This window comes from Salvelinus sp. IW2-2015, linkage group LG35, assembly GCF_002910315.2.
Source record: "Salvelinus sp. IW2-2015 linkage group LG35, ASM291031v2, whole genome shotgun sequence".
Lineage (NCBI taxonomy): Eukaryota > Metazoa > Chordata > Actinopteri > Salmoniformes > Salmonidae > Salvelinus > Salvelinus sp. IW2-2015.
Window position 1 is genome coordinate 6,389,860 of NC_036874.1, and position 15,301 is coordinate 6,405,160.

The 15,301-nt window shown below is 41.3% G+C and overlaps 1 protein-coding gene across 4 annotated transcripts; it reads right to left on the bottom strand.

The window, feature by feature from the left end:
• Positions 1–1,509: 1,509 nt before the first annotated feature.
• LOC111959058 (homocysteine-responsive endoplasmic reticulum-resident ubiquitin-like domain member 2 protein) lies at positions 1,510–14,842 on the bottom strand. Of its 4 annotated transcripts, none has more exons than XM_023980472.2 (9): positions 14,761–14,842; positions 13,619–13,999; positions 6,640–6,717; positions 6,101–6,217; positions 3,200–3,360; positions 2,882–3,007; positions 2,396–2,728; positions 2,170–2,281; positions 1,510–1,983 (listed from the first exon to the last, which is right to left on the bottom strand). In XM_023980472.2, the coding sequence occupies exons 2-9, from the start codon at positions 13,763–13,765 to the stop codon at positions 1,804–1,806; spliced, it is 1,254 nt and encodes a 417-aa protein (XP_023836240.1). In that variant the 5' UTR covers positions 13,766–13,999; positions 14,761–14,842; the 3' UTR covers positions 1,510–1,803. The 4 variants fall into 4 exon arrangements, with proteins under 4 accessions (XP_023836240.1, XP_023836244.1, XP_023836241.1 ...); XM_023980476.2 differs by having other exon boundaries at positions 6,640–6,749; XM_023980473.2 differs by lacking the exon at positions 6,101–6,217.
• Positions 14,843–15,301: the final 459 nt, after the last annotated feature.

A 15,301-nucleotide genomic window follows, 5' to 3' on the forward strand; every position in this document is an offset into this window, starting at 1 on the left:
TTCTCCTGCACCTGACATTGACCGCATGAAAAATAGGAAGATTCTGCCAGGCCATGCGTGCCTTGTTTAACTTTAAAAAAATCACCGATCCAGCCTGTAGGTCTACTGAGAACCACTCAGGCTCAGTGGACACCGACAAAGCCCTAGCGCTCACTGATCACCCATAGACCGCTAAACAGTACCGTTCTAAAATCACAAGCGTATTTTTTATTTTGTTTACAATGGCACCACCTGCAGGACAATTAGAGAACCTCTCTCAAGTGTCGTTCATTTGAACCAATCCTATAAATTATTTTATTTAGAGATTACCAACATTGCCTATAGAAATGTAGCAGTCACAAATGAGTTGAGAAACAAATTTCTCTTGCAAAATGCTTTAACACAATCAAAACTTAAAATAGCCTACCTGTCACAAAATGTAATAACTCCAAAACAGTATAATTTGTCATCTTAATGAGAATATTTATTTCTCAAAATCAACTATCACCCTCAGAATTTAGAATACATGTTACAAGCAAAGCCACGGGAAGTAGGGGTGCTGCTGCAACCCCTGAAAAAGCAGAATTGAATAATAATTACTTTTATTCACAAAAGTAGTGCACTGGGACTTTACTAGTCCTGTATTAGCAGATCGATATAGCCATCTGTAGTGTGGGCAAAAAAAAATTCCAGCACATTATCTCTGAACTGATCAATTAGCTCAGTTGGCCAGGTGTGGTGCCTAGTTGGAACAAAATCCTGCAGTACTCCAGGAACATGGTTGCCTACCCGTGTCATAGGTTAAGGTGGCTAGAGGTTTCTTTAGTTTCCAGAGACCCAGGCGGTGGTCTCAAAAAGGCCTCAGAATCGTTTAGGGATTCTAGATTGAAGTTACCACCATCATGCCATAGGTTCTCACTTTCCTCCTGCTGCTGCTCCTCTACTTTAACATCCTTGTGCCCATTGGGTATGAAGTTTACTTCTAGGTAWTACTGCACTGTTGGAGCAAGAAACACAAGCATTTCTGTGCACCTGCGATAACATCTGAAATTCTGTGTACGCGACCAATACACTTAGATTGATTTTGATTTCAGTAAAGTCATCAAGCASCCATCTTGGAGAATGAAGTAGAATTCCTGAGTTACCTAAGCTGTTTCACGCAGAGAATACTCATTATAGGATATCTATGGTTACAGGGCTTTGACTGGATGATTMAATTCCACTATGTCAACTGCACCAGATGAAAAAGAGCACTAACTTCCACTTAGTGACTCCCAAATACAGTAGGTCAAATAGAGATCTCACTTGTCCTTCAAATTGAACCAATCATAGAAGACAATTCACACACATGAAACCACAAGGCTTTTATTCAAAAATGCATTTTGTCAGGAACTAAGATGTAGATACTCATRTRWAWAKAKAWWRYTCWYATATAKAGAGARAMAYATRTGYKMKAGWSWYWKWRAWATWYWYAYACAYWTWKRKGTGTRTGTCCTTTCATCTATTCTCAAAAAACAAAACAATAAATGCAACGGCTGTATCACTGCTTAAAATGGACGACCCTTCGAGGCCTTTCAATGACACCAAAATCTGAATGAGCAGACATGATCAAAGAAAARAAAGTGTGTGTGTACCAATTTGTATGATGAAATCAGAAAAACCTCTGGAATATAAAGCATTGTTAGCTTGTTTAACATGGCATAACATGTTAGTTTGTTCGATGTTCATTCAAGACTTCTCCCACACTGCAGCTCTATTTACAGTCTGGTAGTTGGCAGCATGGGAGGTTGTTGCTGGGGAGGAGGGAGGGTCTCCCTCCCTGGTTTAGTTGGCAGGGTGGGGGGGTCCCTCTGGGATGAGGGAGGTGAAGAAGGTGCTGATGAAGGACCAGGTGGARGCCAGGAAGCCGTGGTGGCGGGGAGCAGCGGGAGCTGCCGGGTCCTCTGGGCCTTCCTCTCCACTGTCGCCCTCCTCATCCTCCAGCCCTTCATCCATCATCCGCTCCTGAGATGAAGAGAAACAGAACRAGAGAAAGAGAGAATAAGAGAAGGACCATCGGTTTRAAAAGCAGAGATGGAGAGAGAGAATGTGGCAGAGAGAAAGGAGCAGCTTGGACACAGAGACAGATCAGACAGAAAAGCATAACCACACAGACAGAGATGGAATCCATCTTAGACAAGGAGCACCCACCATCTCCTGGATGTCCTGGTGTCTCTCTGCCTCGTCCTGATGAGCCAACCCCGCTTCTCCTCCTCCGGGGTTCTGCAGCTCTGGCCTAAAAGGAAACCAACCAGCCCTGTGCCTAGTTAAAACACAATCACAAAATGAGTATCTCACACACAGATACAAAGTAAACAGGGTCCTTCAAAAGTATCCATTCTAATGTCAAACGGATAGTGTACAGATGAGAACTCACAAAAAGACGAGCAGCATGGCRCCTATCACCATGACGAAGCGGCCAAAGGAGGAGTAGAAATACACGATGCTGAGCAAGATGGYGGCGCGGGAGACYGTGTACATCCAGTCCAGCCAATCACGGTTCARTTCGTCCTCATTTAGCACGGCCCCGCCCTGGGCATTCATCTGGATATTRGGATTGGCCGGCCTGTCCTCTTGGATAGGGTTAGGGGCGGGGTTAGGCCCCAGGGGAGGCGGAGCTTCATTTGGCTGTGCGGGTTGGGGGGAGTGGGTGGGACTGGGGGAGTAGGGAGGGGTGGAGGGGGGCTGTGAGGCCGCAACTGCTGCTTGACTGGAAGAGGGAGAGATTGGGGAAGAGAAAGAAAGACAKAAATATGTATTAGCGGATAGAAGCTAGTGAATTTAACTCATTCCAACGTAGAGAAGTCTGTGGTCCTTATGGGTTGTTAAGATTGGGCCCTAAGTGCAGACGACCCTGACTTACTATTGCATGTAGTAGTGGCGTGCATACATCTGCTGCCACCAGAGGACCTGCATGGGCATGTACATGGGGTGGGGGGGCACACCTGCAGCCATACCCCCCTGTACCGGGACCTGCGTCCCATCTGGCCTGTGGAGGAAAAACAGTCACATGTGCATTCAAAAACTATGCACACACAATATTTTCTGCATTTCCCCCACCATTTTTTAAAGTTTTAAATGTAATTTTACTTCATTTCCTGACTAGGTGGAAACTGAAAATTAGATTAGAAAATTGATCCCAATTAGAAAATTGATCCCAATACACAAGAACAGTGCTTACCATTGCATTATACCAGTAGAGGAAGGGTTTTGAGGGTTAAATTGGGGGAAGCCTCCACGATGCCTTAGCCCATCATAACTTCCTGTTACTGAGGATGCGGCGGACTGACTGTCCTGATTTGGTGCTGTGGCTTGGGAGGTGGAGCCAGCACTGTCTGAACTCTGAGTGACAAGACATACACCAATCATAAACCAGCAGAGGAAAGAGGAGGAATAAAAGCGTTAATATATTGGTAAAAAACAATGCCACTTTGGGAATAAGGACAGCTGCAAAGTAGGGCTGGGCGGTATAGTGTATTTTACTCTATACCGGTATTGATGCACAGACAAGTTTGGGTTTTTACTTTACCTTGTATAACGGTATTTCAATGTTTGGTTTGTTAAATGTGTTATGCCACTCCACCGTGTGTAATGGCAGTTGGTTCCTACCCTGTCACAATAACCTCTCCCTCACTTTTTCAGTGTGTCAAAAGTTGGAGTATAGTGTGTGCCCACTATACTCCAACTTTTGGTTGAAATTTGTCCAAAGCCCTATTTGTCCAAAATTTGTCCAAAGCCCTATTAAAAACACTTAGAATGTATGTGTTGCCACTAGAGGTCGACCGATTATGATTTTTYAACGCCGATACCAATTATTGGAGGACCAAAAAAAGCCGATACCGATTAATCTGACAATTTTTTTTTACATGTATTTATGTATTTGTAATAATGACAATTACAACAATACTGAATGAACAYATTTAGTTTAACTTAATATAATACATAAATAAAATCAATTTAGCCTCAAATAAATAATCAAACATGTTCAATTTGGTTTAAATAATGCAAAAACAAAGTGTTGGAGAAGAAAGTAAAAATGCAATAAGTGCCATGTAAAAAAGCTAACGTTTAAGTTCCTTGCTCAGAACATGAGAACATTAAAAGCTGGTGGTTCCTTTTAACATGAGTCTTCAATATTCCCAGGTAAGAAGTTTTAGGTTGTAGTTATTATAGGAATTTATAGGACTATTTCTCTCTATACCATTTGTATTTCATATACCTTTGACTATTGGATGTTCTTATAGGCACTTTAGTATTGCCAGTGTAACAGTATAGCTTCCGTCCCTCTCCTCGCTCCTACCTGGCTCGAACCAGGAACACATCGACAACAGCTACCCTCGAAGCTCGTACCGTCTACCTGCTCCACAAAAGCGCGGCCCTTGCAGAGCAAGTGGAACAACTACTTCAAAGGTCTCAGAGCGAGTGACGTCATGATTGAACGCTATTACGCGCGACAGCTAATAAGCTCGGGAGTTGATAGGCTTAAAGTCATAAACAGCTCAATGCTTGAAGAACAGCGAAGAGCTGCTGGAAACACACGAAAGTGCTGTTTGAATGAATGCTTACGAGCCTGCTGCTGCCTACCATCGCTCAGTCAGACTGCTCTATCAAATATCAAATCATATACTTAATTATAACATACTAACACACAGAATTCGAGCCGTAGGTCATTATTATGGTCAAATCCGGAAACTATCATTTATGACACAAAACGTTTATTCTTTCAGTGAAATACGGACCGTTCCGTATTTTATTTAACGGGTGGCATCCATAAGTCTAAATATTCCTGTTACATTGCACAACCTTAAATGTTATGTCATAATTACATAAAATCTGGCAAATTAGTTCGCAACAATCAGGCGGCCTCAAACTGTTTGCATACTACCCTGAACTCTGCGTGCAATGAACGCAAGAGAAGTGACACAATTTCCCTAGTTTAATATTGCCTGCTAACTGGATTTCTTTTAACTAAATATGCAGGTTTAATAAATATACGTCTTTGTATTGATGTTAAGAAAGGCATTGATGTTTATGGTTAGGAATGCGCTTTTTGTTAAATCATCCCGTTTGGCGAAGTTGCTGTCTTTGTTAGAATAAATAGTCTTCACACAGTTCGCAAAGAGCCAGGCAGCCCAAACTGACTGCATATACCCTGACTCTGTTGCACAGAACGCAGGAAGTGAACAATTTCCCTAGTTAAAAGAAATACATGTTAGCAGGCAATATTAACTAAATATGCAGGTTTAAAAAAATATTGTTTGTTTGATTTTAAGAAGGCGTTGATGTTTATGGTTAGGTAAACATGGTGCAAAGAAGGTGCTTTTTTCGCGAATGCACCCTGTTAAATCATCCGTTTGGCGAAGTAGGCTATGATTCAATGATAAATTAACAGGCACGCATCGATTATATGCAACGCAGGACAAGCTAGATAAACTAGTAATATCATCAACCATGTGTAGTTAACTAGTGAACATGTGTAGTTAACTAGTGTGTAGTTAACTAGTGAACTAGTGACACAATTTCACCAGGTTAATATTGCCTGCTAACCTGGATTTCTTTTAGCTAAATATGCAGGTGTAAAAATATATACTTCTGTGTATTGATTTTAAGAAAGGCATTGATGTTATGGTTAGGTACACATTGGAGCAACGATACGCACCGCATCGATATATGCAACGCAGGACACGCTAGATAAACTAGTAATTATCATCAACCATGTGTAGTTAACTAGTGATTATGATTGGATTGATTGATTGTTTTTTATAAGATAAGTTTAATGCTAGCTAGCACCTTACCKTGGCTCCTTGCTGCACTCGCATAACAGGTAGTCAGCCTGCCACSCAGTCTCCTCGTGGAGTGCAAAGTAATCGGCCATGATCGGTGTCCAAAAATGCCGACTACCGATTGTTATGAAAACTTGAAATCGGCCATAATTAATCGGCCATTCCGATTAATCGGTCGACCTCTAGTTTCCACCCCAGGGTCATGCACTAATAATAAAGCATATTTAGAACTTGGCATTTAATTTCTATCTGATTAAATTGTTGAGCTCCACAGAATGACTCCACACCATTAGACGTACCCCAGAGCTGGAGCCGGGTTCAGAGATCAAAGAGCTGGGGGCGGAGCAGTGAGGCGTGGGCGACGCTGGAGGGGTACGAGAGGCACACACCAGGTGCATCATGTGATAACCCTCTTGCTGTAGGTGGAAATAGAGGGTTGGATGTGGGGGGAAAAGGAGAGGGGCGTAATTAATCATTTGATTCTGTTTTGGTGATTGGTGTGAGTGAGAGAGCGAGCGAGCGCAAGGAGGGGTAATTTCAGGGAACAGGCTAGAATTCAGGGACAAAGCCAACCTCAATGTTGCTTACTACATTAGATCAGCTATTGTTATACCGTCACAGTCTCTTCTGCCTCACGCTCACCCTCTCTCACAAACACAAGGGGGTGGGCCCTATGTAATAAAGGCTCAGCAGTCGGTTGTCTGTTATGTTGAGTGAGGTTTCTGTGACATTGCATACCAATTCTAACATTTCAGATACAGTKTTAGTCCACCATACTCCAAACTTCGACCATATGCCACAGCAGAAAAACAGAGACAAGGTCGAGGGTGGTCTTTACCTTCCTGAGGACATCCCTCAGCTGCAGGTGGTCCTGGAGGAGATGGCCYGAGTATACCAGCCGCTGATCCTTGGATGACTAAGACAACACAACTGTCAGTCTGAGAAAGCCTGTTGCAGAATACACAACTAGAGCATTTAAAATCACATAGTTTGGGTTGATAAGCCCTAAATGCAAAAAATTTGGAAATGTAACACGTGCCTCTAGCTCTTAATTATGCAAGAACAATGGTGCTGAAAGTATATCAACAAGCTGGTAGGGCAATATTTCTTGCACATACACATGTATGTTTATTAATACAGAAGTACTATTGCAACCATTGACCTAAATGTTTCACTGATCTGATACAATGACTGTACATGACATTCGTAACATCTCTGGTTGGAAAATGTGCACATTGTTTTTATGTAGATTTGAGAATATTTGCATGAAAATCTGGCAGCATTTGGATAGAAACCCAGTTTGTGTTCCAGAAAAGACTAAACATCTTCAGATTAGATTACATTAGTTTGGGGTAGATTGCACACCTGAACGCATGCCTGCAGCGTCACAAGACAGTGCTTTACAGAATTTTCGCATTATGTACAGAACACCTACTCATTCAAGGGTTTTTCTATATTTTCACAATTTTCTACATTGTAGAATAATAGTGAAGACATCAAAACTATGAAATAACCCATATGGAATCATGCAGTAACCAAAAAAGTGTTAAACAAATCTAAATATATTTTATATTTGAGATTCTTCAAAGTAGACAACCTTTGCTATGATGACAGCTTTGCATACTCTTTGCATTCTCTCAACCAGCTTAATGAGGAATGCTTTTCAAACAGTCTTGAAGGATTTCCCATATATGCTGAGCACTTGTTGGCTGCTTTCATTCACTCTGCGGTTCAACTCATCCCAAACCATCACAATTGGGTTGAGGTCGGGTGATTGTGGAGGCCAGGTCATCTGATGCAGCACCATCACTCTCCTTCTTGGTCAAATAGCCCTTATACAGCCTGGAGGTGTGTTTTGGGTCATTGTCCTGTTGAAAAACAAATAATAGTGGGACTAAGCGCAAACCAGAGTGGATGGCGTATCGCTGCAGAATGCTGTGGTAGCCATGATGGTTAAGTGTGCCTTGAATTCTAAATACATCACTGACCGTGTTACCAGCAAAGCACACACACACCTCCTCCTCCATGCTTCACGGTGGGAACCACACATGCGGAGATCATCCGTTCACCTACTCTGCGTCTCACAAAGACACAGTGGTTGGAAGCAAAAATCTCAAATTTGGACCAAAGAACAGATGTCCACCGGTCTAATGTCCATTGCTYGTGTTTCTTGGCCCAAGCAAGTCTCTTCTTATTGGTGTCCTTTCTTCGCARCAATTCGTCCATGAAGGCCTGATTCACACAATCTCCGCTGAAGAGTTGATGTTGAGATGTGTATGTTACGTGAACTCTGAAGCATTTAATTGGGCTGCAATCTGAGGTGCAGTTAATTCAAATGAACGTATCCTCTGCAGCAGAGGGAACTGGGTCTCCCTTTCCTGTGGTGGTCCTCATGAGAGCCAGTTTCAGAAACCGTCAAGCGCTATGATGCGACTGCACTTGAAGAAACTTTCAGTTCTTTAAATTTCCCGTATTGACTGACCTTCATGTCTTAAAGTAATGATGGAATGTCATTTCTCTTTGCTTATTTGAGCTGTTATTGCCATAATACATTACCAAATAGGGCTATCATTGGTATACCACCCCTACCTTGTCACAACTGATTGGCTCAAATGCATTAAGGAAAGAAATTCCACAAATTCACTTTTAACAAGGCACCTCTGTTAATTGAAATATATTCCAGGTGACTACCTCATGAAGCTGATTGAGAGAATGCAAAGAGTGTACAAACTGTCATCAAGGCAAASGGTGGCTATTTGAAGAWTCTCAAATATATTTTGATTTGTTTAACACTTTTTTGGTTACTACATGATTCCATATGTGTTTTTGCATAGTTTTGATGTCTTCACTATTATTCCACAATGTAGAAAATAGTAAAAATAAAGAAAAACCCTTGAATGAGTAGGTGTCCAAACTTTTGACTTGTACTATACGTAAATGTGGACCTATGTACCTATGTACCTATGTACATAGGTAAAATCAAGCATTTCAAATCCCAAAAATGTAGTCTATGCTCAGAAGTGATAGTTGGGTTTCGGTTTTGTGGTCAAGGTGCATCAAGATAGTGCTCACAAATAAACAATGTGGCAGAGAACCCAATGTGTCATTCATTTTGGAAAACCTTACCCTTGCAAATGAACTATTAAGATAATTTCCCTTGACTAATCCCTTCATTTAGGATGCTTGGTTGGTTGCTGTAGTTATACAATTTTGTTGTGCTTTCCCAGGTGGATGTCCCCTTTTGAGATTTACTTTCAGTTTATGGAGCTCAGCTAGGAAACAATGACACTGTCTACAGCCTCCTTTGGTTATAGAAAATGCTAAGATGAATAGCCCAAACGCAATTAACTCACAAGTGTATAACATGAAAAATCWGGGCTTATTTCTTCCTCAGATTCTGGAGAAGTAAGTCTACTTCAATGTTATACTGAACAAAAACGCAACATGTAAAGTGTTGGTCCAATGTTTCATGAGCTGAAATAAAAGATTGCAGAAATGTTTCATAAGGCCACTCTAAAATGTGCAGTTTTGTCAGAACACAATGCCGTGCTGACTGCAGGAATGTCCACCAGAGCTGTTGCCAGAGAACTTCTCTACYATAAGCTGCCTCCAACGTCGTTTCAGAGAATTTGTCAGTACGTCCAACCGGCCTCACAACCGCAGACCACATGTATGGCATTATGTGGGTGAGCGGTATGCTGAAGTCAACGTTGTGAACAGAGTGCCCCATGGTGGCGGTGGGGTTATGGTATGGGCAGCCATAAGCTACGGACAATGAACACAATTGCATTTTATCAACGGCAATTTGAATGCACAGAGATACCGTGTCAAGATCCTAAGGCCCATTGTCGTGCCATTCATCCACCGCCATCACTTCATGTTTCAGCAAAATGCACAGCCCCATGTCGCAAGGATCTGTACACAATTCCTGGAAATGTCCCAGTTCTTCCGTGGCCTGCATTGTCACCAGACATGTCACCCATTGAGCATGTTTGAGATGCTCTGGATCGACATGTATTATTGCATGTTCCAGTTCCCACCAATATCCAGGAACTTCACACAGCCATTGAAGAGAAGTTGGACAACATTCCACAGGCCATAATCAATAKCCTGATCAACTCTATGCAAAGGAGATCGCCCTGCATGAGGAAAATGGTGGTAACACCAGATACGGACTGGTTTTCTGATCCGTGCCCCTACTTTTTTTTTTAAGGTACAGTTGAAGTTGGAAGTTTACATACACCTTAGCCAAATACATTTAAACTCAGTTTCGCAATTCCTTGACATTTAATCCTAGTACAAATTCCCTGTTTTAGGTCAGTTAGGATCACCACCTTATTTTAAGAATGTGAAATGTCAGAATAATAGTAGAGAGAATGATTTCTTTCAGCTTTTATTTCTTTCATCACATTCCCAGTGGGGGTCAGGAAGGTTTACACCACACACCCAATTAGTATTTGGTAGCATTGCCTTAATTTTTTACTTGGGTCAAACCATCCACAAGCTTCCCACAATTAAATTGGGTGAATTTTGTCCCATTCCTCTGACAGAGCTGGTGTAACTGAGTCAGGTTTGTAAGCATCCTTGTTTCGCCAGCTTTTTCAGTTCTGCCCACAACTTCATATAAGATTGAGGTCAGGGCTTTGTGATGGCCACTCCAATACCTTGACCTTGTGTCCTTAAGCCATTTTCCACAACTTTGGAAGTATGCTGGGGTCATTGTCATTTGGAAGACCCATTTTGACCAAGCTTAACTTCCGTGACTGATGTCTTGAGATGCTGCTTCAATATATCCACATAATTTTTCTCCTCGTTATGCCATCTATTTTGGGAAGTGCACCAGTCCTCCTGCAGCAAAGCACCCCCAAAGACATGATGCTGCCACCCCCGTGCTTCATGGTTGGATGGTGTTCTTTGGCTTGCAAGCCTCCCCCTTTATCCTCCAACATAATGATGGTTTATGGCCAAACATCCAACCAGAGGACATTTCTCCAAAAAGTACACTTTTGTCCCATGTGCAGTTTTTTATGGCGGCTTTGGAGCAGTGGCTCCTTCCTTGCTGAGGGCCTTTCAGTTGTAGTCGGTATAGGACGCGTTTTACTGTGGATATAGATACTTTGTACCTGTTTCCTCCAGCATCTTCACAAGGTTCTTTGCTGTTGTTCTGGATTGATTTGCACTTTTTGCACCAAGTACGTCATCTCTAGGAGACAGAACGGGTCTCCTTCCTGAGCGGATTTGACGGCTGCGTGGTCCATGGTGTTAATACTTGCGTACTTTGTTTTACAGATGAACGTGGTACCTTCAGGTGTTTGGAAATTGATCCCAAGGATGAACCAGACTTGTGGAGGTCCACAATTTTTTTTCTGAGGTCTTGGCTGATTACTTTTGATTTTCCATGGATGTCAAGCAAAGAAGTACTGAGTTTGAAGCAGGCTTGAATACATCCACAGGTACTCCTCCAATTGACTCAGATTTGGTCAATTAGCCTATCGAAGCTTCTAAAGCCATGACATAATTTTTCTGGATTCTCCAAGCTGTTTAAAGGCCACAGTCAAATTAGTGTATGTAAACCTCTGACCCACTGGAATTGTGATACAGTGATTATAAGTGAAATAATCTGACTGTAAACAATTGTTGGAAAATGACGTGTTCATGCACAAAGTAGATGCCCTAACCAACTTGCCAAATCTATAGTTTGTTAAACAGAAATGTGTAGGTGGTTTGAAAACTAGTTTTAATGACGCCAACTAGTGTATGTAAACTCGACTAGAGATCGACGATTTATGATTTTTCAACGCGATACCGATTTGGAGGACCAAAAAAAGCCGATACCGATTATCGGACGATTTTTTTAATTTATTTGTAATAATGCAATTACAACATACTGAATGAACACTTTAACTTAATATAATACATCAATAAATCAATTTAGCCTCAAATAAATAATGAAACATGTTCAATTTGGTTTAATAATGCAAAAACAAAGTGTTGGAGAAGAAAGTAAAAGTGCAATATGTGCCATGTAAGAAAGCTAACGTTTAAGTTCCTTGCTCAGACATGAGAACATATGAAAGCTGGTGGTCCTTTTAACATGAGTCTTCAATATTCCCAGGTAGAAGTTTGGTTAGTTGTAGTATTATAGGAATTATAGGACTATTTCTCTCTATACCATTTGTATTTCATTAACCTTTGACTATTGGAGTTCTTATAGGCACTTTAGTATGCCAGTGTAACAGATAGCTTCCATCCCTCTCCTCGCTCCTACCTGGCTCGAACCAGGAACACAACGACAACAGCCACCCTCGAAGCAGCGTTACCCATGCAGAGCAAGGGGAATACACTCCAAGTCTCAGAGCGAGTGACGTTTGAACGCTATTAGCGCACCACCCCCTAACTAGCTAGCCATTTCACATTGGTTACACAGGCTAATCTCGGAGTGTGATAGGCTTGAAGCACAGCGAAGAGCTTCTGTCAAAACGCAGGAAAGTGCTGTTTGAATGAATGCTTACGAGCCTGCTGCTGCCTACCACCGATCAGTCAGACTGCTCTATCAAATTAGACTTAGTTATAACATAATACACACACGAAATACGAGCCGTAGGTCATTATATGGTTGAATCCGAACCTAAATCTCGAAAACAAGACTTTTTCTTTCAGGTGAAATACAGAACCTTCCGTATTTTATCTAATGGGTGCATCCATAAGTCTAAATATTCCTGTTACATTGCCAACCTTCAATGTGTATGTCATAATTACGTGAAATTGTGGCAAATTAGGCGGCCAAACTGTTGCATATACACTGACTCTGCTGCAATGAACGCAAGAGAAGTGACACAATTTCACCAGGTTAATATTGCTGCTACCTGGATTTCTTTAGCTAATATTCAGGTGTAATAAATATACTTCTGTGTATTTGATTTTAAGAAAGGCAATTGTGTTTATGGTTAGGTACACATTGGAGCAACGATACGCACCGCATCGATTATATGCACGCAGGACACCACAGATAAACTAGTAATAGTCTATCAACCATGTGTAGTTAACTAGTGATTATGATGTTGATTGTTATTTTAATAGATAGTTTAAATGCTACTAGCTAATTACTCGTCACTGCATTTCGCGTCACAGCAGGCTCCTCGTGGAGTGCAATGTAATCAGGTGGTTAGAGCGTTGGACTAGTTAACTGTAAGGTTGCAAGATTGAATCCCCCGAGCTGACAAGGTAAAAATCTGTCGTTCTGCCCCTGAACGAGGCAGTTAACCCACCGTTCCTAGGCCGTCATTGAAAATAAGAATGTTTTCTTAACTGACTTGCCTAGTTAAATAAAGATTAAATAAAGGTCTAAAAAAATCGAATAAATAAATAGGCCAAATCGGTGTCCAAAAATACCGATTTCCGATTGTTATGAAAACTTGAAATCGGCCCTAATTAATCGGCCATTCCGATTAATCAGTCGACCTCTACTTCTGACTTCAACTGTATCTGTGACAAACAGAATATATCTGTATTCCCAGTCATGTAAAAGCCATAGATTAGGGCCTAATGAATGCATTTCAATTGACTGGTTATATGAACTGTAAACTCAGTAAAATCGTTGAAATTGCTGCATGTCGCATTTATAGTTTTGTTCAGTATACTTTGCAGATACTTTTACTGTGGTTATTCCTTTGAGATTTAGACCTASAGCCGAGCTGGAGCAAAAGCCTGCACACCCAGCAGCTCTCCAGGCGAACGGTTCCCCTTGCCCTATCCACTCCCCTTAGTTAATGGAATGGTGGGGATGAGGAAACCAAAAAATGGCAGTACCCACTCACCGGCTTGCTTGGGTACACATTCGAGATGTGACTCTTCAGTTTCTCCACCGTCCAGTTGAGAAAACAGTTTATTGTCTGGTCGTCATACTTCTGGTTGGGGGCCTTGATGACTAAGGTGACGGGACTGTCAACTGCTCCTGGGTCCATGGTTCATATTAATGGGTGTGTCAAGGGAATAGGAAAGGGCCCGCCTCCTACACCTGAGGAGGAAGATTCCCTCAGATCATCTTCATCATTGTGATCTCAAGTCCAGCTCAGCCAATGACTATGGTGGACATGGACATTTCCCCTCTAAAGMGCTGTCATTGGCAGGGAGACGGTCATGTGTCCAATCACGATGTAATCCTGGTGGAGAGTGAAGCAGCTATGTTTCTTGGGGTTCTGTCAAATAGAGAGAAAGTGATTAAGACCATGCTTATCAAACATCTGAACATTTTGAATGTCCTTACTTGTGGTACTAGCTAGGCTTCTCAAATGTATTRACATGCACAGATTGACAGTCTCTGGAATTGTTTATGTTAATTTATAATTTTAAAAATTAAACAGGGCTATTGACTAGCTAGCTAATACTTTTATAATGTARTTAATGAGTGAGACACACAGCCAGTCCTGATGATCACTATTTAATCCTATGTATGRCCAGTTTAAGAAAATATTGTTGCTCAAGTGCTTAGTCAGCATGACTATATTCAACAGACAAGTCACGGATAAACATAAACACAGACACTGGACCTCTGACACCCTTGGCCTAGCTAGCAAMAATTCAGGGAGACATTCGAGTCTTCAGAACACCTGTCGTGTTGCGTCATACAGCTGTCAAAACGAGCCATCCAGCCAGAGGCTAGTTAGCGAGCTACTTGTTTATTGTTTACACTAGCCACCAAAACTAGTCTATGTAGAAAGTAATTGTATGATGTTAACTATTTTAGCATATCTGACAAATATACATTCTTTTTACACGAGTGCTGTGCTATCAACGCTCTAGAGATTAGTATTGCTAACTAACGTTAGCTAGCTACCTATTAGCCAAGCTAACGTTGCGTTAGCATATCATGAAATGTTTGTTTGCTACTTGTCTTGATAATACGAACGACGTGACAGTATCGGGACGGGAGGCTTATTCATACACAACATTAACTTACTGTAGATTMTTTGAGTATTTTCGACCCCTTTAGACTGCTCCCTGCCAGTTCGACATTTTTTTTTTTGGTGAATCGGGGCGTAATACCGGAAACTACGTAATAATCATCCACTGACAGCTATTGGGTGAAAGTCATAGARATAGATAGAGGGCACTATATTATCTCATATGTGTTAGTCGTCCRACGAAAGTATTTGTAAGTATATTAGAAATGTTGATGAGAAATTGAGATGAGAAACAGTCCTGGGAAATAATACTTGAGCATTTTTTCCCATGTGTGTATGAGCATGTTTGGGTGGATCTTCTGATTTGGTAGGGACACTATCTCAAGTTGTGCTGTTCTTTTTGTATAGTGCAAGATTCAACTAAAGAAAAATATGTGATGAATTTATTATATTCTTACAAATTCTTCTCAATTGATTAAATCGTCCACCCCAACCTCATCAATCTACACACAATACCCCATAATGGCAAAGCAGAAATTTTTTTTTGACATTTTTTGCAAATGTTAAAATACAAAAAAATCTATGAAATATCACATT